Source organism: Entelurus aequoreus, linkage group LG03 (assembly GCF_033978785.1).
Source record: "Entelurus aequoreus isolate RoL-2023_Sb linkage group LG03, RoL_Eaeq_v1.1, whole genome shotgun sequence".
Classification (NCBI taxonomy): Eukaryota; Metazoa; Chordata; class Actinopteri; order Syngnathiformes; family Syngnathidae; genus Entelurus; species Entelurus aequoreus.
In genome coordinates, this window is record NC_084733.1 from 47,317,814 (window position 1) to 47,345,033 (window position 27,220).

The window sequence follows — 27,220 nt, forward strand, 5'->3', positions numbered from 1 at the left end:
TACCAAAGCGGTTGATTTACAGATGTAATTGGGTTGATTCCAAGTATTTTCTGACATAGTTTCAGAATGTTAAAGGTGGCTTCTATTTGGCTGTGCCTAAATTCATTAGGTATTTTTTTAATATAATATAAACTCCCCACATCAATGTCCAAATTCATTAACATATTTTTTTCTATGTTGATCCAGTCCTTATCTGCAGAAGAATGGAATAAGTGGCTTGCTTGTTCACAACCGAAGGAGATATAATAATGTAAGAAGTTTGGTAATTGTAGTCCTCCTTTATTTATTTAAGTGGCAGATCCTAAATGTTAAATCTAACAGCAGCTGTCAGTCACAGTGCTCTTATTCATGTGCTGTGGTCGAGACTGATGTGCATTCAAGTCAGGCGCAGACTAAATATCTGCGCAAACCGTGCTAACTTGCACAATTTTATAACACATTTGAATGATCTAAATGAATACGTTGCTGTTATACACAGTAACAGTGACTCAACCATAATTCCCCTCGTTACGGGGACAAACAGAGCATTAGGCCTCCCTTCTGAAAAACATACCTTGTGATCTGGAGTAGATGGCCACAGAGCCGCTGACCAGGCCGACATACAAGCAGTGTTTCATGTAAGCCAAGCTTGTGACGGTGGATTTGTCTGGGGTGAAGAACTGCTGCAGACGCACCTTCTTGGACCGCTGGCTGCTCTTATACACAATTATGCTGAGAATAGAAAAATATTAAATTAGAACCAACCAAATAAAGAATCACTTCTCGAAAGAGTAATATTTGTGTTATGTCACCAAAAACAATTCATACACTTACACCCCATAATCTAATGATATCCAAAACAAAAGCTGACTGTAAATCTGAAGCTTTTACAAAAGATGACAAATCTCTGTGTTGATTGACGCTGTCAGATCGTACAACATGATGATACAACATTATGTATTGCTATTAGGGATGTCCCGATTAACATTTTTGACTTCTGATCCCTATCCGATTTTTTGGGCGACAGAGCCAATCCAATTTTCGAATCCCGGTCCGATTGTTTGACTATAGAACTGAAAGTGTTTTACAACAAGTAACTAACGTAAACACAATAACACATTTTTATCAAGCTTATCTTATTAAATTTACATTTTACAAGTATTGTTGTAAATCAGATAATGTATTGCATTTTTGGTATTAATACAAATGTTTTAAGAAAATAAAGTGGCTACTGCACAGTAACTAAACAAAAGCCAAAACTACCGTATTTTCCGCACCATAAGCCGCCCCGTGTTGTAAGCCGCACCTTCAATGAATGGCATATTTCAAAACTTTGTTTACCTATTAGCCGCCCCGTGTTATTAGCCGCACCTACGCTACGCTAAAGGGAATGTCAAAAAAACAGTCAGATAGGTCAGTCAAACTTTAATAATATATTACAAACCAGCGTTCTAACAACTCTGTTCACTCCCAAAATGTAATGTGCAAATGTGCAATCACAAAAATAGTAACACTCAAAATAGTGCAGAGCAATAGCAACATCAATAACTCAACATTGCTCATACGTTATTGTCACACAACACACAAAATAAACATTTAAAGCTCACTTTCTGAAGTTATTACTCATCCACAAATCCCTCGAATTATTCTTCTTCGGTGTGCTTCACTTGTTTTTTGACACCATCTGTGATGTGGACACGCATGCAGTCATAGATCAACAGGGACGGAGCTGCGTGAAAAAAAGTCACCCGGTCTCTTCGCTCATTTTTTCTTCAGCCATCCATCCCTTTGAGTTAGCTTTTATGATGACGCCAGCTGGAAAGTTCTCTTTTGGCAAGGTCTTCCTTTTGAATATCACCATGGGTGGAAGTTTCTGGCCGGTAGCATGGCAAGCTAGAACCACGGTGAAGGACGACTTCTCATTCCCTGTGGTGCGAATATTCACCGTACGTGCTCCCGTTGTATCCACAGTGCGGTTCACATGAATATCAAAAGTCAGTGGAACCTTGTACGCGTGTCTCTTAGTAGGAGACATTTTGTGGTCTTTACAGAAACACACAAATGAAATGAAACGTAATATCCGCACGCTTCTTCTTCTACGGGGGTGGGTGCTCACCTTGGCGGTTGCTTACAGTACAAGAAGAAGCGCTTCCTCTTCTATGGGGGCGGTTGCTTACCGTAGAAGAAGAAGCGCTTCCTCTTTTACGGGGAAAAAAGATGGCGGCTGTTTACCGTAGTTGCGAGACCTAAACTTTATGAAAATAAATATTAATATTAATCCATATATAAGGCGCACCGGGTTATTAGCCGCACTGTCAGCTTTTGAGAAAAATTGTGGTTTTTAGGTGCGGCTTATGGTGCGGAAAATACGGTACTATTGGCTTCAATTTAAATCATTTGGGTTTTGCCCTCAAAGCCTTCCTGTATCGAATCAAACCAAACTTTATTTATATAGCACTTTTCGTACATATAAAATGTAGCACAAAGTACTTTCCATTTAAAAACATTTATAAAACAGTGCATCCCGTGCTCATTAAATAACACCAGGCTCAAACGGTGTGAATTAACGGTGACTATGTTTTTGTTGATTTGATTACCTGCCCTCCTCCATGCCCAGGCAGACAGTGGCTGTAACACTGGCTCTCCCATCCTCTGGGGCATCATTCTCCTGTGGCTCTTCTGCTGGGATGTAGGCCATGCAGAGGATACGGGACTCCACATTAAAGCACTCTGTCACCTTCGGGCTGCAGCTCTGCATGGCAACGATGGCTATCTGCCCCATCTGGTTGGTGCAACTTGCAACCTGCAGTAAAATTTGTTAAGATTTTAGCACCTGGCGGATACTTTAAATATTCAAATTATACAGCGTAGCCACAACTAGTGAAAATAAACAACACATCTAAAGAGTATACAGTGTTATGTTTATTTGACACAAGTTAGCGTGTATCAAAACAGACAAATGTTTAAATAATTTAGCTTAAATCAACAATACACCAATTACGTTAGAAATAACACACGTAACAATTTACATTCTCTTGCTACACTTTAACATCATAAATCAACACAATATAAATAGTTTCAAGTATTGCCTCACTAAGAAAATAATCAGCTCGATATCGGTTTTCCCTCTAATGGGCCAGCTGTTACTTTAGCAGAGTTTAACAGGGTGCTGAGATTCATTGTTTATCATGAACAAATGTACTTTCAGAGCCTTGACACTCTTACTGAAGGTGACATTAGATGCTTTACAAAATAACAATTGACAATGTGGAATATACCACTACAGCGAGAAATAACAATAACAGCTGAACTGTCGAAAATGGCTGCGACTGATTTACTGACCATGTGCGGTTATTTGAAAATGTTAGCTGCTGTGAGCAATTGCGGAAAGCGAGGCTCCAGAAGCTCAGTGACATTCACTCGCAAAGTCTTGAATTACAAAGATAATTTAGTGTAGGGCTGAAGTGCAGAACTGGACCACCATATGCTATCTAAAGGATGGAGGGAAGATGTCTCACCCAGACACAACCGTGGCCCACAGCAGGGGTGTCTGCTGTGCTCTCTGTGTTGATGTAGGGCTCCGGGTTGTGGACTGCACACTCCACCTGCCACAGCACAGGAGAAAAGATGGATGATTATACTGTACAGAGTATTTCAATTAAAATAACTTATTTGAGTTTTATTAAAATATTTACAAACGGAGAATAATACCAAACACAAACAGCATATGACCTTGCTTGGAGTTAGTATCACCAGACTTTTAACCACTAAGCTAACTGTCCCTACAGATTTTTTTGCCAGAAGTGGACGATCAATATTAATGAGCATACTTAGGGCCGGCCCCTGGCATAAACACCGTATGCGGTTATTTAGGGCCACAACCACTAGGGATGGCCACGTGATTGTGGCGACTGGTCAATTCAATAGCTGATTATCAACGTGGTCCTCGTGCTCTGCAGGTACTTGCTTGTTCTACTTTAATGGATTAAATTGCCTAATGGATAAAATTATACTTTGTGTCTTCTGAATTTCTATTGAGCAGTGCGTGAAGATGTTCTTTGTAATAGTTTTAGTTCATTTTAGCATCATTACGGCTGTGTCCATTCAAAAGCCCATAGAGATAATGGCCAGTTGAGCATCATTTCGAAAGACATCATTGTGACAATTTTACGGCAACATTTCTAAAACGACCATACTATCTAAGTTTAAATTGTAGCCAAACCTTTTCCTTAAGGATAAAATGTTGAAAAAATATGTATTTTTTCATTGTTGATGCCCATTTATTTTGTTTTGTTTACTTTTTTAATTAATGCCCAAGCGGCATAGCATTAAACTGGCTTCACTACGCAGGAGATACCGAACACTTAATTTCTCCGTGGACATATCAACTTCATTTTTTGGCTTTCTATATAAACTTTGAACATTCTCAGCAATAATAACACATGATTATTGAACATATTGGATTGAACTGAATTGTATTTGTCAATGTGCTGTTTTTGTTTATTTTTCATACCTGAATATTATTATTTAATCTTCACATTACTTGTAAAATACATACTTCAACTGTGTTATTGTTGGTTGGGTTTTTTTATACACACACTTGGGCTCTCATACCTAAATTTACCTCTGGTCCCCAAGGGTAATGCAGTAAACCCGCGTTTATCACTGTTAATTAGTTCCAGGCCTGGCCGTGGAAAAGCATTCCCTTGAATATTTCCATAGCTATTGGATAAAAACAGTATTTAAAGTTGTTTTTTTAACATTAAGAGAGCCATCTATACATGAAATAACGTAACACCCATATATACAGTGGTCACCTTTACAAACCAAAGTCTTGGGCCTACTGTACATCCGGGAGTAAGTGATACAGTTTAGAATGTGGCATGTAAGGGACATGTCAATTGCTACACACAGTTATGGATAAACTCCGACAGATTTTCTTCACTTTTCTCAGGACGCCATCTTTACTAAGAATTGCAAAACTTTTGAAGCAAAACAAGGCAAAACAAAGGGAAGTCTCACCTTGAACTCCTGCAATTTAGACATGACGACAGGCATCTGTTTGAGCAAGAGAGGATGCTTCTGCTTTTTGAGCTGATTTCCATCATCCTCTGCAAAGAACCAGCCCTGAAGGTTGTCCTCTTCTAATATGAAACATACACACATGAGGCTTGATTAAAAAAATATATAAAAGGGACAAGCGGTAGAAGATGGATGGATAGAATATGTGTGGGCTTTAAGCCCTGTGTGCACATGTGACAATGGGGAAGTAAACACAAGACACAAGAGGAATGGACTGTACCAAGAGCCAGTTTGGCCATTTGCAAGTTACTGATCCATGACTGTTTGTTGGCTGGGTTGAGGGTATTGAACACCGCACTGAAGTATGTGGTTTTACCCGACCTGCTGACAAAGAGGATATAAACAGAATTACAAATGAGGACAAACATTTATAGCTTTCATGCATTTTTGAGAGCTTTGTAGTGTAACTTTTTGATGCTTTCACTTGCATTTAACATTTTTTTTTTGTCCGGGGCGATTATACATACTGTACATCCATGTACGGTAATATTGTTTATATATATATATATATATATATATATATATATATATATATATATATATATATATATATATATATATATATATATATATATATATATATATATATATATACATATATATATATTCAATATACAAACCCTGTTTCCATATGAGTTGGGAAATTGTGTTAGATGTAAATATAAATGGAATACAATGATTTGCAAATCATTTTCAACCCATATTCAGTTGAATATGCTACAAAGACAACATATTTGATGTTCAAACTGATAAACATTTTTTTTTTTGCAAATACCGTAATTTCCGGACTATAAGCCGCTACTTTTTCCCCTCGTTCTGGTCCCTGCGGCTTATACAACGGTGCGGCTTATTTACGGCCTGTTCTTCTCCGACACCGACGAAGAGGATTTCGGTGGTTTTAGTACGCAGGAGGAAGACGATGACACAATGATTAAAGACTGACTTTTCATATACCGGTAGGCTGGTTATTTTGATAACGTACAGGCGAGCACTTTGTATTACTTTGCACCGTTGTATTATTTGTACTCTGCACAAATGCTGTTCGCCATGTCAAAGATGTGAATGTTTGATTGAATGATTGAAAGATTTATGGTTAATAAATGGGACGCTTTGCGTTCCCAAACAGTCATCTCTGTCCCGACAATCCCCTCCGTGGTAGCAGGAACCTACACATCAAAACCCTGCGGCTTATAGTCGGGTGCGGCTTATATATGGAGCAATCTGTATTTTCCCCTAAATTTAGCTGGTGCGGCTTATAGTCAGGTGCGGCTTATAGTCCGGAAATTACGGTAATCATTAACTTTAGAATTTGATGCCAGCAACACGTGACAAAGAAGTTGGGAAAGGTGGCAATAAATACTGATAAAGTTGAGGAATGCTCATCAAACACTTATTTGGAACATCCCACAGGTGTGCAGGCTAATTGGGAACAGGTGGGTGCCATGATTGGGTATGAAAACAGCTTCCCAAAAAATGCTCAGTCTTTCACAAGAAAGGATGGGCGATGTACACCCCTTTTGTCCACAACTGCGTGAGCAAATAGTCAAACAGTTTAAGAACAACGTTTCTCAAAGTCCAATTGCAAAAAATGTAGGGATTTCAACATCTACGGTCCATAATATCATCAAAAGGTTCAGAGAATCTGGAGAAATCACTCCACGTAAACGGCATGGCCGGAAACCAACATTGAATGACCGTGACCTTCGATCCCTCAGACGGCACTGTATCAAAAACCGACATCAATCTCTAAAGGATATCACCACATGGGCTCAGGAACACTTCAGAAAACCACTGTCACTAAATACAGTTCTTCGCTACATCTGTAAGTGCAAGTTAAAGCTCTACTATGAACGGCGAAAGCCATTTATCAACAACATCCAGAAACGCCGCCGGCTTCTCTGGGCCCGAGATCATCTAAGATGGACTCATGCAAAGTGGAAAAGTGTTCTGTGGTCTGACGAGTCCACATTTCAAATTGTTTTTGGAAATATTCGACATCGTGTCATCTGGACCAAAGGGGAAGCGAACCATCCAGACTGTTATCGACGCAAAGTTCAAAAGCCAGCATCTGTGATGGTATGGGGGTGCATTAGTGCCCAAGGCATGGGTAACTTACACATCTGTAAAGGCACCATTAATGCTGAAAGGTACATACATGTTTTGGAACAACATATGTTGCCATCTAAGCGCCGTCTTTTTCATGGACGCCCCTGCTTATTTCAGCAAGACAATGCCAAGCCACATTCAGCATGTGTTACAACAGCGTGGCTTCGTAAAAAAAGAGTGCGGGTACTTTCCTGGCCCGCCTGCAGTCCAGACCTGTCTCCCATCGAAAATGTGTGGCGCATTATAAAGCGTAAAATACGACAGCGGAGACCCCGGACTGTTGAACGACTGAAGCTCTACATAAAACAAGAATGGGAAAGAATTCCACTTTCAAAGCTTCAACAATTAGTTTCCTCAGTTCCCAATCGTTTATTTTGTGTTGTTAAAAGAAAAGGTGATGTAACACAGTGGTGAACATGCCCTTTCCCAACTACTTTGGCACGTGTTGCAGCCATGAAATTCTAAGTTAATTATTATTTGCAAAAAAAAAATAAAGTTGATGAGTTTGAACATCAAATATCTTGCATATCATTGTATTCCGTTCATATTTACATCTAACACAATTTCCCAACTCATATGAAAACGGGGTTTGTATATATATATATGTATATATATATATATATATATATATATATATATATATATATATATATATATATATATATATATATATATATATATATATATATATACATATATATATATATATAAATGCATATATATATATAAACAATATTACCGCCAGCATTATTTTGAGATAACACTTATAAGGCAAGTATTCCTTTTAAAGGCAATACATTTTGATTTCCTATTAGTTTCTTTTTTTTACCATTGTAACTGGAAGTTCAATCATTTTTAATTAAGTAAACAAATTATAAAAATAAAATGTTCTCTTAATCTCTGTTAGCAAAGCATGCTCTTCAATAAATATTGAACATCTTGAAGTGCAGTTTTTTTTACACAGATTAAAAAACTTTTTTTTTTGTGTCACTTTCAACAAATTAGGCAAACTTGCTTGGTTATCCGTGTTAACAGACTCATCTTGCTCCTCACTCATTTGAAGCAAAAACATTCCCACATCAGACGTTTGGCTTTGCTATCATATTTCTTACCAGTTAATTGTGTTATTTTGTGGTGCTTTACATTAGTCTCGACTGTCAGTGCATCCTGTGTGTGTAAGCTAACTGTCCCGCCTCCGCCAAAGAGACAACGACTGTGGATGACGGACATGAGGATTAACTCTGTTCATTTAATTTTTCAGTTGAATAAACACGCTCTGGTGTTGAGAGTTCAGCACAGTGAGGGAACCATCTAACGCCCTGTTTGAAAGCGAGAGACAAAGAAAACAAACAAGGACATGGCAATTTATTGATAACGGCAAAGTTATCAAGTTCAATTTAATTTATCGTTCAATTAACTGATTTATTGACACATCGGCCCATGCATACCATTACACGTAAAATTGACATTCAGTGCTGCAGGATTTTGCATCGTTGATCTTTGTAGCTTGTGTGCTGTTAGACTATGTGAGCTCTTTATATTTCTCCTCATTATGACTACAACTTTTAAAGAACTTAACACAGAATGCAATCTGAATTTTTTAAATAGAAATCAACAGTCAAATTAAAGGCCTACTGAAACCCACTACTACCGACCACGCAGTCTGATAGTTTATATATCAATGATGAAATCTTAACATTATAACACATGCCAATACGGCCGGGTTAACTTATAAAGTGACATTTTAAATTTGCCGCTAAACTTCCGGTTCGAAACGCCTCTGAGGATGACGTATGCGCGTGACGTAGCCCGGCGAACACGGGTATGCCTTCCACATTGAAGCCAATACGAAAAAGCTCTGTTTTCATTTCATAATTCCACAGTATTCTGGACATCTGTGTTCGTGAATCTGTTGCAATCATGTTCATTGCATTATGAAGAAGGAAGCTGAGCAAGCAAAGAAGAAAGTTGTCGGTGCGAAATGGACGTATTTTTCGAACGTAGTCAGCCACAACAGTACACAGCCGGCGCTTCTTTGTTTACATTCCCGAAAGATGCAGTCAAGATGGAAGAACTCGGATAACAGAGACTCTAACCAGGAGGACTTTTGACATCGATACACAGACGCCTGTAGAGAACTGGGACAACACAGACTCTTACCAGGATTACTTTGATTTGGATGACAAAGACGCAGACGTGCTACTGTGAGTATGCAGCTTTGGCTTCTAAACATTTGATCGCTTGACCGTATGTGCGCAACTTTTTTTTGCGTATGTACGTAACTTTTAAAAAATATATAAGCTTTATGAACCTTGGGTTAGGTGAACGGTCTTTTGGGCTGAGTGATTGTGTGTGTTGATCGGGTGTTTGAATTGTATTGGCGTGTTCTATGGAGCTAGGAGCTAGCATAGGAGCTAGCATAACACGTACCGTACCGTACGTGCGTGTCACGTACGTAACTTTTTAAAAATATATAAGATTTATGAACCTTGGGTTAGGTGAACGGTCTTTTGGGCTGAGTGATTGTGTGTGTTGATCAGGTGTTTGAATTGTATTGGCGTGTTCTATGGAGCTAGGAGCTAGCAGAGGAGCTAGGAGCTAGCATAACAAACACGCAGGTGTTATTATGCAGGATTAATTTGTGGCATATTAAATATAAGCCTGGTTGTGCTGTGGCTAATAGAGTATATATATGTCTTGTGTTTATTTACTGTTGTAGTCATTCCCAGCTGAATATCAGGTACCGTGAGTATGCAGCCTTGGCTGCTAAACATTTGACAACTTGACCGTATGTGCGCGTCACATACGTAACTTTTTAAAAATATATAAGCTTTATGAACCTTGGGTTAGGTGAACGGTCTTTTGGGCTGAGTGATTGTGTGTGTTGATCAGGTGTTTGAATTGTATTGGCGTGTTCTATGGAGCTAGGAGCTAGCAGAGGAGCTAGGATCTAGCATAACAAACACGCAGGTGTTTTTATGCAGGATTAATTTGTGGCATATTAAATATAAGCCTGGTTGTGTTGTGGCTAATAGAGTATATATATGTCTTGTGTTTATTTACTGTTGTAGTCATTCCCAGCTGAATATCAGGTCACCCCCGGCTCTCACAGCATCTTCCCTATCTGAATAGCTTCAACTCCCCACTAGTCCTTCACTTGCACTTTACTCATCCACAAATCTTTCATCCTCGCTCAAATTAATGGGGAAATTGTCGCTTTCTCGGTCCGAATCTCTCTCACTTCATGCGGCCATCATTGTAAACAATAGGGAACTTTGCGTATATGTTCAACTGACTACGTCACGCTACTTCCGGTAGGGGCAAGCCTTTTTTTGATCAGATACCAAAAGTTGCAATCTTTATCGTCGTTGTTCTATACTAAATCCTTTCAGCAAAAATATGGCAATATCGCGAAATGATCAAGTATGACACATAGAATAGATCTGCTATCCCCGTTTAAATAAAAAAAATTCATTTCAGTAGGCCTTTAAGCTAACTGTCTCATACGGATTTAAAATATTGCTGTTTTTTTTTTTTTTAATTAGTATTTGACAGTTTGTGCCTTGGCAAAATTGGTCACACAGTTACTCAATCCATGCAGTCGTGTTCATGTTTGATTATTTATACTTGTACACCAGTCCACTAATTTGTATCCAGTCAAATAAAATCATCTCTGTCTGGGTTGATAACACCCGAGGGGGGAACACAAGTCTATTTGGTGCTGAGTGAAAAATGCAAACTGACATTAGCCAAAGAGGTCGATGGCGGTTATCAATTAAGGCTGACTCAGGCAGTTTATGTGTCTCTACAAAAGATATGTCTCTGGATAAAGAAAATGCACGTTTTATTTGCTGGGCTTTGAGACTTAAAAAAACATGCATAACATGCTTCAAAACATAATGTCACCAGATAAGTGCAAGATGCTGAAAAAAATTAAGAAAAAGCCAAAAGCAAAAAAAAGGAAAGAAAAGGGCACTCTTGGGGCACTACGTGCAGGCTTTATTAGCGTGTGTCCAAATAGGTGACATGAGCACTAATGTTGGGAAGCAGCTGCAGCACAGCGTAGCCTCTAGTTGCAAACAAACATGCACATTTCCTCCCTTGTGATTCATACCTCCTAATAGGACTGGTGGAGAAACATGTTCATCCAAATGTGTTCTAATGTGCTCTCTTAAAGCTATGAACTCAACAGGTGTGAGATGAGATGAAGGAAAAAGGGTAAACAAGGCTTAAAGGGTAAAGAGGGAGGGATAAAATGACCCTGCAGACACTAAAAATTAAAGTGCAAACAAAGCTGGAGAGGAGTCTACTAAAGAAGAAGGAAGTGTGGAAGAAAAAAAATACAGACTTGTCTTGTTTGCCAGGCAGCTGAAGTTGGATCCGACAGCGGTCAGCTGCCCTAATCTCCTCTTCCTTCTTCAGAATCAGCCTCTGGAGACCTGATACCCAGTCCTGGGCCACTGTGGGATTCACATTCTGGATGGGAAGGAGGACAGAGTAGTAGAGAAGAGTGTTAAAATGAAGCTGAAGATGATTTAAAGTTCAATGTTCCGTACTAAAACAATGTGTACAATAATAAATATTTTCCACCCATCCATTTTCTACCGCTTGTCCCTTATGGGGTCGCGGGGGTGCTGGAGCCTATCCCAGCTGCACATGGGCGGAAGGTGGGGTACACCCTGGACAAGTCGCCACCTCATTGCAGGGGCCAACACAGATAGACAGACAACATTCACACACTAGGGCCAATTTAGTGTCGCCAATCAGCATGACTTTGTCACTGAAAAGAATCCATCAACCATACTTAAGTGTAGTGTTGAAATGTTTGGCAAATGTAACCCCCCTGGTTCAGTCCCTGCTTTTCTGTATGGCATTAGAGACATGTGGGCTAGCTACCGAGCTAAAAGCCAGAGCAATCTGGCATCTAAATCAGTGCTTTAATTTTAACCTTTTTTAAGACCTACATCCCCAGTATTTTATCTCTGCATTCCCAGTATTTCCAAAACTTTTAAGTGTATGCTAAATATAATTGCTAATTCCACATTTTCACACACCTTAAAATGGAATCCAAACACTTGTTGGTGTGAACCTCTGATCTACTGTAAATCATTATCACATGGTTTCCTTGCTACTGTTAAGTGTTCAATGACAGAGAATGTGGTAGAAAAAAGTGTTTAATTTTAAAAAGTACAAAAATAATACAGATTATTTGGTTCCCATTACATAATGAACTATAAAAGCACTTGGAGAGTGCAGATCTCTGCCAGGCCTCCAGTCCTGTAAAAAATCCTGTATCCTGATGGCAATCCCTAATCAGCCCCAAAATCTAACCACTTGTCCCTTATTGCATTTCTGACATTTCCTGCAAGTGTAATCAAAATCTTCCCGTAACTTTTTGACCTATGTTGCTAACCAATAGACGGACAAACATTGTGAATTCATAAACTACTGTTGGAGGTAATTAACTGCCATGTCCATACGTGTTTGTTTTCTTCATCTGTCGGCTCCAAACAGACTGCGAGAGGGTTCACTATTTGCATTCGTCTCAGCAGCTGTGCATGTTTGTTCAATAGCGGACTGAAATAAACGGAGTGAACCCACTTATCAGTTTCCACTGTGTGACTCTGTGGGCAAGAGAAGGGCGCCGCCAGCAGATACAAACAGAAAAGTTCAGCCTTGCAAAGTAAACATAATTTAACATACAAACCCTGTTTCCATATGAGTTGGGAAATTGTGTTAGATGTAAATATAAACGGAATACAATGATTTGCAAATCCTTTTCAACCCATATTCAATTGAATGCACTACAAAGACAAGATATTTGATGTTCAAACTCATAAACTTTATTTTTTTTTTTGCAAGTAATAAATAAACTTAGAAGTTCATGGCTGCAACACGTGCCAAAGTAGTTGGGAAAGGGCATGTTCACCACTGTGTTACATCATCTTTTCTTTTAACAACACTCAATAAACGATTGGGAACTGAGGAAACTAATTGTTGAAGCTTTGAAAGTGGAATTCTTTCCCATTCTTGTTTTATGTAGAGCTTCAGTCGTTCAACAGTCCGAGGTCTCCGCTGTCGTATTTTACGCTTCATAATGCGCCACACATTTTCGATGGGAGACAGGTCTGGACTGCAGGCGGGCCAGGAAAGTACCTGCACTCTTTTTTTACGAAGCCACGCTGTTGTAACACGTGCTGAATGTGGCTTGGCATTGTCTTGCTGAAATAAGCAGGGGCGTCCATGAAAAAGACGGCGCTTAGATGGCAGCATATGTTGTTCCAAAACATGTATGTACCTTTCAGCATTAATGGTGCCTTCACAGACGTGTAAGTTACCCATGCCTTGGGCACTAATACACCCCTATACCATCACAGATGCTGGCTTTTGAACTTTGCGTCGATAACAGTCTGGATGGTTCGCTTCCCCTTTGGTCCGGATGACACGATGTCGAATATTTCCAAAAACAATTTCAAATGTGGACTCGTCAGACCACAGAACACTTTTCCACTTTGCATCAGTCCATCTTAGATGATCTCGGGCCCAGAGAAGCCGGCGGCGTTTCTGGATGTTGTTGATAAATGGCGTTCGCTTTGCATAGTAGAGCTTTAACTTGCACTTACAGATGTAGTGACAAACTGTATTTAGTGACAGTTGTTTTCTGAAGTGTTCCTGAGCCCATGTGGTGATATCCTTTAGAGATTGATGTCGGTTTTTGATACACTGCCGTCTGAGGGATCGAAGGTCACGGTCATTCAATGTTGGTTTACGGCCATGCCGCTTACGTGGAGTAATTTCTCCAGATTCTCTGAACCTTTTGATGATATTATGGACTGTAGATGTTGAAATCCCTAAATTTCTTGCAATTGCACTTTGAGAAACGTTGTTCTTAAACTGTTTGACTATTTGCTCACGCAGTTGTGGACAAAGGGGTGTACCTCGCCCATCCTTTCTTGTGAAAGACTGAGCATTTTTTGGGAAGCTTCTTTTTATACCCAATCATGGCACCCACCTGTTCCCAATTAGCCTGAACACCTGTGGGATGTTCCAAATAAGTGTTTGATGAGCATTCCTCAACTTTATCAGTATTTATTGCCACCTTTCTCAACTTCTTTGTCACGTGTTGCTGGCATCAAATTCTAAAGTAAAAAAAAAAGTTCATCAGTTTGAACATCAAATTTGTTGTCTTTGTAGCATATTCAACTGAATATGGGTTGAAAATGATTTGCAAATCATTGTATTTTCCGTTTATATTTACATCTAACACAATTTCCCAACTCATATGGAAACGGGGTTTGTAGTAGAGATTATCCAAATCACCCCCAAAATGTAATCTCTTGTTCCTTATCGCATTTCTGACATTTCCTGAGCGTTTAATCAAAATTCACGCTTAACTTTTTTAGTTATGTTGATAACTAACAAACAAACAAACCTGCAGGCAAATATATGGCGGAGGTTACAATAGTTCTAGCATTGGAGTAAAATTTATTTTTTCATGACACTGACTTCTCAAACTCTCAATGCATAGGAGATTTTGCTTAACTTTTGAATGTCTATATTTAGAATCTATGCCATTTAGAAAATGAAGTTCAAGTCAAGGGAGCAGTTTGCCTTTTTATTGGCTCTTTCAATCAGCCAGTCCCATTTAGCCTACATATCTGGGACACGTGTTTCTCTGGGCGCTTCTCTGGGCGCTTCTCTGTGACGCTACTTCAGACCAACCAACAGAGCACAAAAACAAAGTTATTGTGCTGTTCTCCATCCCAACGACCAGATTTTTTGACACTGACAATATCAGAGAAAAACATGTTAATTTCCTGGCATAAACACACAACTCACCATTTATGGTGGTCTACTGGTTAAATTGTACCACCTCAGTCAAAGGCTTTGTTGTGTGAAATTATTAGCAATATTCACAACAAATTTCAGCGGCACAGTTACCTGATAGTTTCCTTTGAGGCTGCTGATCATTCCAGAGATCTGGTTGACGAGGCTGAGGTCATGGATTAGGTTCTGTAGATCTTGGTACAACTGACCTGGGCCCATGTAGAGTTTGTCTATACGCAGAAACACAAAAGCTTGTTTAACAGCAAATAAAAGGCAAAAGGTCAGGTTCTCACAGAGAAAGAAGGCCAGATCAATAGACAAATACTTTGTCTGAGTAGATGTTGAAATTTTTGCACTTATTGTAAGACGTCAAAGCCATCAAAGTTTATGTGCTGGGAGGCAAGATGCTACTGTGGTGTTTGGTGTCAACAGAAAACATTGCAATGCACCAAACCATATGAGCAATGTTGAACAGACCAGAACCAAAGAGTTATTCAGATCAGAGTAAAAACAGAACACAACAAGAGGACAACTGGCAACTGACATGTTAGTGAGGGATTCATATACTCATATTGGAACGACATTCCTTCCACTGTTCATAATCAGGGGTGCTTGCAATGACCTTTATGTTTTTTATGTTTTTTTTAAACATATGAATGGCTGCAGTTCCTGCACAAAAGCACACTCGGAACAATTAATAACAAGATATAACAAGAGATTGTACTGGTTTGCATAAGTATTTCACCAGTGTCAATAATCTTCACGTGTACTTTGTCAATATAAAAGAGACTTTACGGACATGAATAATAAGACAAGAAAACCATGGTCAAAAGGATACATTCTGCGCTTCTGCAAACATGTTTGCATTCAAGAGCTTTGTACAAAAGGAGCTTTACAGGATTTTTCACGGCTCGTCTGACCAAACAAATGGACACAAGAGGAGGAGGAGGACGGAAATGCAATTATGACATCATCTGCATCCAAGATGGCCGACAGCACTGTCTTTTGTTTGTCTGCTTGTCAAAGTGGTCTGAATTTCTATCTGTTTTAATTTATTTTTTAGCCAATTTAAGTAAATTGTACTAGTTTTAAGCGTAACAATTGATGAATGAAGGCTTACTTCCAAAAAGTGGCATTTCTGACTGCTTTTGTTGGATTTGGAAATCTGGAGGCCTTTGACCTGCTGAAGCCAGGAGATGTTTTGCTAGCTGAAATTTTGGCCTTCCACCTGCCACAGCCCGGATCTATCCTGGCCCCAGCTTGGCCTTCCATTGCCTACAGACTGGGTCTGCTAACTTCATTTTGGCCTTCCACTGCCTACAGACAGGATCTGCTAGCTGCAGACCGGATCTGCTAGCTTCATCCTGGCCTTCCATCTGCCACAGCCTGGATCTGCTAGCTTCATCTTGGCCTTCCATCTGCCACAGCCTGGATCTATCCTAGTCTCAGCTTGGCCTTCCACTACCTACAGTCTGGGTCTGCTAGCTGCATCTTGGCCTTCCATCTGCCACAGCCTGGATCTATCTTAGCCTCAGACTGACTAAGGCTGGGCCTTTGCTAGCCTTAGCTTGGCCTTCCAACTGCTGTAGCCTGGACATCTGAACTTTGAATATTGGACCTGGGTAGGTAGTAAAACAATTTAACAATGACTTTGACAAAAGCTCTGTATTTAATATTAATGCTTTTTCCTGGACTTGTTTTCTGCAATTGTAGTGGGGTACCTGACCAGGTGCTCCACCAACCTTTAATTCTACCGAACGCAATAACAATCACCTGGTCCTACGAAACTACAGCATTTACACAAAGCTTATTGATATCTACATGTGGGTCAGTGCTAAATAATTCTAACCAGCTTCATTTATGGTGTATTTCTGTGTTAAATAGATGTTTTTCTCCTTCTGAAATTACTCATTTTGACATTGTGAAGCCAAGTAATGTTGTCATCGGGTTACCTTGCCACATGAAACGAAACATTTTTATATTGCTCTTACTTCTTCTATCAGGCAATGTGCAACCAAATCCAGGCCCAGCTTTGTACAACATCAGTACTCCTGATGAATTTAGAGCTAGGTCAGGTCTTGGTTTAATTCATTCAAATATTAGAAGTCTACTGCCATAATTAGACTTAGTCAAAATCTGGATTCAAACAACCAATGCAGACATATTTATCTTATCAGAAACCTGGCTAACCAAAGCAGTCTCTGACAAGGACATTGCTATAAATGGATATAATGTCTTCCGATGCGATCGTCCTCGAAAAGGTGGAGGAGTGGCTATGTATATCAAAAACAAATTTAATGTTACCTTATTATCATCACTGTCAGTCACTAAACAATTTGAACTCCTTGCCCTGCAGCTTGAATTCTCACATGGCCAACCTCTCGCAATTGTAGGCTGTTATAGACCTCCCTCTGCCTCCACTGAAGCCCTTGCCTCGCTTGAATCCTTTATGAGTGGGTTAAAAGCTAGTGAAATTCTCTTGGTTGGTGATTTAAATTTTGACTGGTTGACTTCCTCTTCTAAAAACCTTAAAGCTGTATGCAACTCACTAAACTTAACTCAATTAATCACTTCCCCAACTCGACCCAATACTAAAAACTCCTCAAAATCATCTTTACTTGATCTAATTCTAACCATCGCTCCCCATAAGTACACTGGCACTGGGGTGTTTGCCAATGACTTGAGTGACCATTGTACAATTGCAGCTGTAAGAAACTGCAAGCTACCAAAATCAAAACCCACTATTACATGCAAAAGAAATATTAAAAACTTTTGCCTCCCAGCTTTTATATACGATTTAGCTGCCTTTCAGTGGAACAGAGTTGCTTTAATTGATGATATTGAGATAGCGTTGAAATACTTTTATAATGAATTTCAACGTATAGTCAATAAACATGCTCCGTTTCGAAAACTTAGAGTTAAAGGTCGAAATAATCCCTGGTTTTCCTCTGCAATTGGAAACCTTCTCAAAGAGAGAGACGTTGCTTGGGCCAGGGCTCGAAAAACAAAGACAGAGGCTGACTGGCTTAGCTTCCGCCAGCTTAGAAATAAATGTACTTCGCTTGTTAAGAGGGCCAAGTCTGATTTTTACCTGCATGAATGCAAAAAACATACTAATGATCCCAAAAAGTTTTGGCAAACCATAAAAGCTTCTTTAAATCATGTGACAACAAATGACTTTCCAAGTCCTTTAATTACTCAATCTGGTACTTTATCTGATAAGACAACTATATCAAATTGTTTTAATGAGTATTTTGTTTCTGCCGGATCCTTGTTTGAGTCGTTGAATCCTCAATTGTCAAATGTTGGTTTAACTAATGTTAATATACCAAATACACCACAGGCTGTAAATAGACGCAGCACCTGCACTTTTGAGTTCACACCTGTATCAATATCCGAGGTAAACAGTGCACTAAAGAGCCTGGACACAACTAAAGCAGCAGGACCTGACCAAATTGAACCCTTTTTCTTAAAATTGGCTGCTGATTTTGTTGCTGAGCCTCTCTCGCATATTTTTAACCTAAGTCTAACAAGTAAAAGCATTCCAAAAATCTGGAAATCTGCCTTTGTTCTTCCCCTGCTAAAAGGGGGTGAACCCACAAATATAAATAATTACAGACCAATTTCTAAATTATGCATTTTAGCAAAATTGTTTGAGAAGATCATCAGTAACCAGCTAGAGGATTTTTTAGAATCAAACAATATTTTATCTCCATTTCAATCTGGTTTTAGAAAACAGCATAGCACTATTACAGCTGCTCTTAAGGTCTTCAATGATTTAATCGAGGCTGTAGACGGCAAGAAATATTGTGTCGCCCTATTTATTGATTTGTCAAAAGCATTTGACACAGTAGACCACAGTCTGTTAATTCAAGCCCTTCATCACGTTGGATTATCTAAAAATGCAGCTGCTTGGTTCACAGACTATCTCTCCAGCAGAACACAACGTGTACAGGTGGCTGGGACCACCTCTTCATTACTGGACATTACCAAAGGCGTTCCACAAGGCTCAGTGCTGGGGCCCATTTTATTTTCTATCTACATAAATAATCTTTGTAATAATTTGTCAAATGCAATGTACCATTTTTATGCAGACGACACCATTATTTATTGCTGTTCAACCTCCATCACTCAGGCTTTTGAGTTTTTACAAGCTGCTTTTGATGTCATCCAGACTCGCTTATTTGATCTTAAATTGGTTTTAAATACAGATAAAAGCAAGGTAATGGTTTTCTCTCATTCAAGGGTGCTACTGGAAAATATTCCAAATATTGTAACATCAAATGGAAACCCTATAGAGCAGGTCTTAAATTACAAGTACTTGGGTTTTACTCTTGATCAGGAGCTTTCATTTAAAGCCCATATTAACAACTTGGTCTCTAAGCTTAGGGTAAAGCTTGGTTTCTTTTTTAGAAATAAAAACTGCTTCTCTCTTAAAGTCAGAAAGAAATTGGTGACAGCAACTATCTTGCCTGTAATTGATTATGGAGACGTGCTTTATTTTAGTGCTTCATCTAAATGCCTCCAGTCCTTGGACACTGTTTTTCATTCAGCACTAAGATTTGTTACTGGCTGTCGTAGTCTCACCCACCATTGTCAACTGTATATGAAGTCAGACTTATCTTCATTGAGTGCACGCAGATACACACATTGGCTGACTTTAATTTATAAGGCTCTTTTAGGTTTAATACCTCCCTACTTGTGTACTCTGTTACAAAGAAAAAGCAGCTCTTACGCATTACGTTCTAACAATTTGTATGTTTTAACTGTTCCTCATGTACGGACTGAATTTGGCAAAAGAGCTTTTGGCATTGCTGCCCCTATGGTGTGGAATGAATTGCAGACGAAACTGAAACTTACAGAACTACTTCCATTTGGAGCCTTCCGTTCTGTCCTGAGGGACAAACAGCGAGAGACGTTTGCACAGTGCCTGTGTTTTTAAAGATGTAAATCTCTGTTGTTTTACACTTCTCTTATGTATTTTAAAATGTATGTCTTAATGTATTTATTTTGAAACTGCTCTGTGACATGTGCTGTTGACCTCTTGGCCAGGTCACCCTTGTGAAAGAGATCTTGATCTCAATGGGTTTTCTTATCTGGTTAAATAAAGGTTCTAAGAGGTTGAATTAGGGTCAGGAATTCATACAGAAAAGCAGAATAAACCTTCCATAAATGATATGTGGTATGTCATGTAAGGAGCGTGTTCTATAACGGTCCGTTTGTATTCGGTGGCGGCAGGTGGCTACCAAGTCAGTGTGGCTCTAGTCTGTTACTTTTGTTTGTCCTTTCCACTGTTGCTTACTAAAGGCAGATGTTATGGGGTTTTGTTTCTAAATATGGACGCAACACAATTTTTGGACCTGACAATTAGTCAATTAAAATTTAGTTGCATATTAATTCAGTGTTTCCCATACCTTAATATATTTGTTGCAGCCCACCACAAATAACTTTGGAGCGCCACAATTAAATTTAGTTTAAATTTAATTTAATTTTAATTATTAATTAAATTAAATTTTAATTTCTGTTCGCCCTTGCTAATAAACACTTTATAATGGGATTGCCTCTGACTGAAACGTGTCATTACAACTCTGTGGAGTAGGTAGTTATCTGTATTGTAACTCTGTTTTTTAACACAATTCCTACACACCTGGTGAAATAAAGGCCCTATTCTCTCAACTGTTTTCCAGGCATTGTATGTGTATTCCCACCAAACCCCCATAAAAGGAGACACAAGCATGCAAGTTATGAATAAACACGGGCTTATGTGAGTCAATTAACTAAGGAGGCAGACTTTGCAATGGCTTTGTGCAAAAATTATGGAACATGGGAGCTTTCTTAAAATGTGTCAATGTCATTGAAATCGGTAATGAAAATAACACTTTCAATTTGAAAAGGCTGCATACATCCAGGCTCTGCTTGTCATCATGATAACATAGCGTGTGTATGCACGCTACAACAGAGTCTTTTTCCTGGCTTAATATGAATAGTAACCTGTAAATGAAACGTTAATTCACTTGTTATATTATGTAGCCAGATGATGTTATGTGTCATGATTAAGAGTTCTACAAGTATTAAGTACAACTGTCTGTGAAGGTGTGACCATGTACCAGGAGGGGCTTGGACAGCTGTAAGTGTGTGTGTGTGTGTGTGTGTGTGTGTGTGTGTGTGTGTGTGTGTGTGTGTGTGTGTGTGTGAGACTGGTGACAGTTTGACATTAACTGTCCAAAAAAATCAATCAATTCAAGTCATTAAAATGTATCAACTTTTGTTCTGTTATTGCTTGCTACATTCTTGCTGATCTTTGTGTTCAATAAAGATATTGCTAATGATTACCTCTTTGTCCTTTTTATAGCGTCTGACAGGTGCGACATTATATCTGTAATTTCCAAAAACGCAGGTATTGAACGTCCATTAGGCCCAGGATGTCGAAATGCGGCTGGTTTTTGGTTTCTTTTATCCTCATCTCAATGGATGTTTCGATGTGTCTCCAATTGAAGCAATCAGAATAGATTTGATAGATTTATTTTCACCTTTTTCTTTTTATTAAAGAAGCGACAAAACTTGCAACTTTTTCTAATACTATTATTATATCACATTATCATATATTATGTTATTGGGGATTTTTCGAGACGCTGGCATGAAAACATACATCACTTTTCTCAACAATAAGGGCGTGCTCCTGTTTGTGACATATAAAATAAACAAGAAGAAGAAGAAACTAAAGAAAGTTGATATTTCTATACATATTTATTTAGATTTTTGAGTTTTTTCCTCACTGTATGCCTTCCATAAGTTGTTTCTTTTTCTTACAATCACAGGCACATGCGTCATGGCCAATTTTGCAAATTAGATGATTACATCATCTACAGTAGCTGCCACCTCCTCGTCTCCAGCAGCCCACCACCACAAGCAGATTGCAGTCCTGGGAGAAACGCTGCCATTAAGCTTAATTATACTAACTACATCAAAGATAAAATATCAACATAGAAAAAAATAAATCTAAAACATGATGTTAAAGCATTTCAAATATTAAAACTCACACTGAACTGACCGTTCCCATTAACTAAACTGGTGCTGCATAATCAATGCCCATCTCATGATTGGCACTTTGTGAGAGAGCCAGCGTTTTAAAAAAACAAATAAAAAAAACCAAGACTAAGCCTACACCAACCATAATCAGAATCACAATTCTTTTCAGCAATTAGGGGGAACTGTAAAAAGCAGAAATGTTTCAATAAATTACATAAAGAGCATTGAAAAAGCAGATCTGTGTGGACTAAAAGCTGTGAGACATACAAAGAGGTGACTTTTATTACACGTTGCTTTCAAACAAAAGCTGGTCCCTAAAAAAACTACGCATGCACTTTTTTCACACAATTCCACACATACAATTACAATGTTTGTTAAGGAATGACTGAATATGACTATAATAATTAGTTTATCATCCCATCCATTTTGTAATCAAATAAGCTTTCTGCAGGCTTAAAACACACGCACAAATATCAGGCGGACGCTGCCATTCTGACAGTTGCAGCACCACGAATGCTATTCAACCAGACCAGATGTTATTGAGGTCTGCCTCTACCATCTGTTACACAAAATCATCTCTTGGCTGGACAGTTGTTTAGGTCAGTGCAGTATCAGAAGCATAACACAAGATGTGTAAACTATCGGGCCCTCTTTCTTTAAAGTATAAACCCTCTTTCTATAGTGAACAGAATGATTTTGTATGGTGGTTGAAGTAAACCTATGTATCATATACAGGGTATATTATAGACTACAACTACTGCTATAATTGACTGGAAAAGGTCAGTGACTGATGCTATGTGTATATACGCCACATCATATTTTGACCACAGCTATAGTCAAATGCCCACTAAATCCTTGTGGAGTTTAAGGCTGCCTCTTGTTGCACCGATCTAGACCTAAAGTGGCTAAGCAGCCGTCTGTGACAGGAAAAAGCGAAGTGGAAATACTGAAATCAATGGACTGGGCAGCTTATAGTCCAGAAGATTGAAGAGGGAAAATATGCGGGACCAAATCATGCGATTTAGGAAACTTCTGTAAATTCCCAGCAAATGACAACAGTTCATTGTAGGAGGTAACTAAAATTATGTTTGTCTAAAACTTGATATGCTCAATTATATGAAGCTGGAGGCAAAGAGGCTGTGGTAACTTTAGTAGGAGGGCAATCCATCACAAGTAGTTGTTGGCTGTGGTCCCTCTGTGTGTCTAAATTTTCAGCGTACAAGCAGGTATCAACAGTCATAACCTTGGCATTTTATAAGTAAATCAGAAGACGCTTACTTGGCTTTGCATTGATAACCACTTTCTCCCCAGAATGAGGGGCAGGGTAGCGGTTGTTGTCGGGCATGTCCTCACTGGATCCAAACTCCAGCACTTCAACGAAGTTCAAAGGAACACTCCACTTTAGAAGGAACCGCTGGTCTAATGGGGCACCTCCTCCGCCACTCCCATTGCCATCCTGGCACCTGAGAGAGGACAAGTAAATGTCAAGCTTAGTAAATAGTGCATGTGACTCACATTGTATTTGTATAAAGTAGGGCTGTGTAAGGATTTTTATAGTTGAATCTGATTTGTTAGATTTTGCCCAGCGTCGACGATCAGTCGAATGTATGATTTTTTTTTTTGAAGAGAAAAAAACAGATGTTTATATTATGTAGTAGTGGATACTGACTGGTCGCCAGGTGTCAGTAACGTCACAAGGATGTGCTCTAGCACTTACTGTACATACGTGAATATTTCCAAGTTAATTAAAAGTACTAGAAGTAAAGTATACAGTCTTCCATCAAAGTGAACACAACAAAGACCTTTTTCCACCCCAAAAAAGGTTAAACCACTGTTTGTGAGGTCTGCTCTGGCGCGAAATAGAGGAAGTGAAAGTTGAACCCAAGTTGCGCCAGCACCGTGTTTAATTTCCGGCAAGTTTCACTGGGGCAGCTGGCAGGATTCGGCCAGCTAGAGGCTCGTGATGGCACAGTGAGCTGAAACTAAGATTTATTTCATACTCTCTAAACACTGTTTGTCTGCACACCAGAATATTTTACTATTTATAGAAGACATGATGATGAATGCAATCAAGTTATCCTCCCAATAAACCTGCTGTACTTGGGGTCCTCAGCAAGTATTAACTCGACTTCCTCTCACCGTGGTCTGTGTCTAACTGCACAGCATCCCGACGAGCCTCAATCACGCCCGTCATGTAGAAACATCCTCCCAAAACCATAACTAAAATATTATTGTTTGTAGACAAATATATTTTTACAATAAGAGATGTGAGAGGCCAAGGTTGAGATTGACAGTTAAATCAGACTAGAACGAATCGAATCGTCAATTCTCCAGATATTTGAAGACAGCCCTAGTAAAATTTGGCACATTTCTAGAGATGTAAAATATTATATATATATATAGGTTTAGAAAAGCAGCTTGCCATCACTCATCGTCCACAGTGAGAGGACATCACCAACACACAGTGGAAAGCATCTCTCTTTACACTTTTACTACCACTTATTTGGAATTTTACCATTAGATTTGAAGTTAACATTACAACTGAAAATAAGTACAAAAAAACACATCTCTAAAACGATGAAGCAAATATATTATAGCCAAAAATGGAAGAAAATTATAATTTAAGGGTGAGAGTTAAAAAAGATCTTGTACAAGGTCACTGACCGAATGTTGGCCGTGGCACACATGAGAACATCGTTGAGGAGGAAAAGGCGGCGCTCCTTTGTTTTGATGACTTCACCACGCTCATTGTAGACGGTCTCCACCATGTCGTCTGAGCGAATCAGGTAACGGCTGCCATTACTCAAAAGCTGAGGGAATGAAAGTCAGTCAACTACGACGTGAGAATAGCAACAGATTATTTGGTTTTTAATCATTTATTGGTCTAACACAGGGGTGTCCAAATTTTGGGGGCGGCACAGTGAAAAAAAATCAAAGGATGCAGGTGCAGGCCATTTAGTTATTTTTCATTTTCAAAACCAATACAATATAGACTATAGATTTTTTTGAAAAAAAAAAACCTGTATGTAAGCTTTGTGTTATTAGCGTCAACATTTCAACTTTTTCTCGTTTCATTACACCCGTTATTATACTATTATATCACCATTAGTGCTGTCAAATTTTTTTTTTTTTTAAAATCAGATCAATAACACCTTTGAATTTGGATTAATGATGAATAATCACAGGTCACAACTTGCTGCATCATTTAAATTAACTTAAAAAAGACCCCAATATTTGGACACAAATGCAATTTTACCGTCAAATTGTCATTAAGGAACCTTTTTTCAAATGTTTTACTTGAATGCCTGTCATTTATTTACTCAAAAATGAGTAGCACTTTATCTAAAGTGCCATACTGACCATACAGCAACCCTTTCCAACTTTCAGGTAACCATCCGTGGTTAATTAAGGTAAAGGAGCATGTACACTGAAAATAAAGTATGTGATAAATCTGCTTATATACATAATTCATGCAATATTTGTGTGTGATTATTTACATGAGTTAACTTGTTATTGTTGACAACCCTAATTGCTATATAATATATTATTGAAGACTTTTGGACATTACTTTTCTGCCACCCTCCAAGCGCTCAGAGGAGCTGTCTCGTTTGTCACATTTAAAAAAAAAACAATGAAAAGAAGGAACCGAAGAAAGTTGATTTGTATTCCTTAACATATTTGTTTTGCTTTTTCTATTTTTTACTCACTTTCCATCTTTCCTAAGTTATTTCTCTCTCCTACTGCGCCCCTTAAGTTTACATGCACATAAAAGGCTCCCGGGCCGCAGTTTGGACACACTTGGTCGAATGAAACATCTTCCACTGTCTTTATTAAAACGAGAAGCAAAATCCTTTAAAGGGAAACTTCGGTTTTTTTCAACCTGGGCCCTGTTTTCATAATTTTTTCTGTATATGTGAGTGCTGGATAAAACATTTTTTGAGGTCGCGCCAGTATTGAGCAGGGCAGGCAGCCTCCAGCCCAGCTAACGCTCGTACACAGGGCAACTGGCTCTCGTCAAAATTCGGCCTATAAACATGCATTTTTTTCACACTGACAGGCTCAGATAGTTACAATGAGTGTCCGACAACATACTAGAAAGGAGAAATTAACGTATGTCTCTACCTTTAGCTGGAGATCGCTGTTTGTTGTGAGCTGTGTCCAAATCTCACCACGCTACAAATCTCGTTCCGAAATCTCGCGATAACTCGCGACAAAACACCGGTGGAAAAACAGTTACCTGACTGAGGTGAAGAGAGATGACTGAAGTGATTTTCTGTTGGATTACCGAAGACTGTTATTTTAGTTTTATAGAAAAGTTTGTTTGTTTGTCTGTCATGGCTGAATTTTTGCCTGATGTGGACGACGTGGATGAAATTGCATTTGATTTTGATGGCCGGCCGTATCTATTTGAGCCGGAGTACACAGATGAAGAGCTTCAAGAAATTGAAGAACGGACGAGGAGAGACGGAGTTGGGCAACAGGCAGAGGGCACGGAACCAGCTGCTGCAAGGCTGCGAAACACTGGAAACTGGTGGTGTTCCTGTGGGTGCTGTGTACCTTTGCCTACAGAGGAGGAATGCCTCTGTTGCAGGGAATGGGACCTTTTGCAGCCAGCTGTGTTTGGGGATTACCCAGTGGACGGTACACAACGCTGTGTAACGTCATCAGAGGATTTCCCCTCCTTGATCAACAGGGCAGTGCTAGAGACCTTCTTCCATGTTCCCAAAATCAACTGGAAGAGGCGGCCAAGACCACAGGGAGAAAACGGCCAGCTGTCTATTGAGTGAGTATACGTGACATATTTAGCTTTGTGTAATTTATTTACTGAGAAAGGTCTTTGGTATGAGTAATTACTGTTACAGTATGTATTTAGTCATTACAACTGTTACAGTATGTATTTAGTCTTCATAACTGTATGTATTTAGTCTTCATAACTGTATGTATTTAGTCTTCATAACTGTATGTATTTAGTCTTCATAACTGTTACAGTATGTATTTAGTCTTCATAACTGTATGTATTTAGTCTTCATAACTGTTACAGTATGTATTTAGTCTTCATAACTGTATGTATTTAGTCTTCATAACTGTTACAGTATGTATTTAGTCTTCATAACTGTATGTATTTAGTCTTCATAACTGTATGTATTTAGTCTTCAGAACTGTATGTATTTAGTCTTCAGAACTGTATGTATTTAGT

The 27,220-nt window shown here is 38.9% G+C and overlaps 1 protein-coding gene across 4 annotated transcripts in view; it reads right to left on the bottom strand.

The window, feature by feature from the left end:
* LOC133646519 (rho guanine nucleotide exchange factor 10-like) overlaps positions 1-27,220 on the bottom strand; it is a 121,316-nt gene that overhangs the window by 35,667 nt on the left and 58,429 nt on the right. For 2 of the 4 annotated variants that reach the window (XM_062041964.1, XM_062041962.1), the window contains 9 exons: positions 24,688-24,833; positions 23,302-23,486; positions 15,109-15,224; positions 11,516-11,643; positions 5,282-5,385; positions 5,002-5,123; positions 3,498-3,584; positions 2,577-2,782; positions 554-711 (listed from right to left, as the gene is read on the bottom strand). In XM_062041964.1, coding sequence (XP_061897948.1) covers positions 554-711; positions 2,577-2,782; positions 3,498-3,584; positions 5,002-5,123; positions 5,282-5,385; positions 11,516-11,643; positions 15,109-15,224; positions 23,302-23,486; positions 24,688-24,833 — 1,252 coding nt within the window. The remainder of the gene's footprint in view (positions 1-553; positions 712-2,576; positions 2,783-3,497; positions 3,585-5,001; positions 5,124-5,281; positions 5,386-11,515; positions 11,644-15,108; positions 15,225-23,301; positions 23,487-24,687; positions 24,834-27,220) is intronic. The other 2 variants (XM_062041965.1, XM_062041963.1) reach the window with 1 other exon arrangement.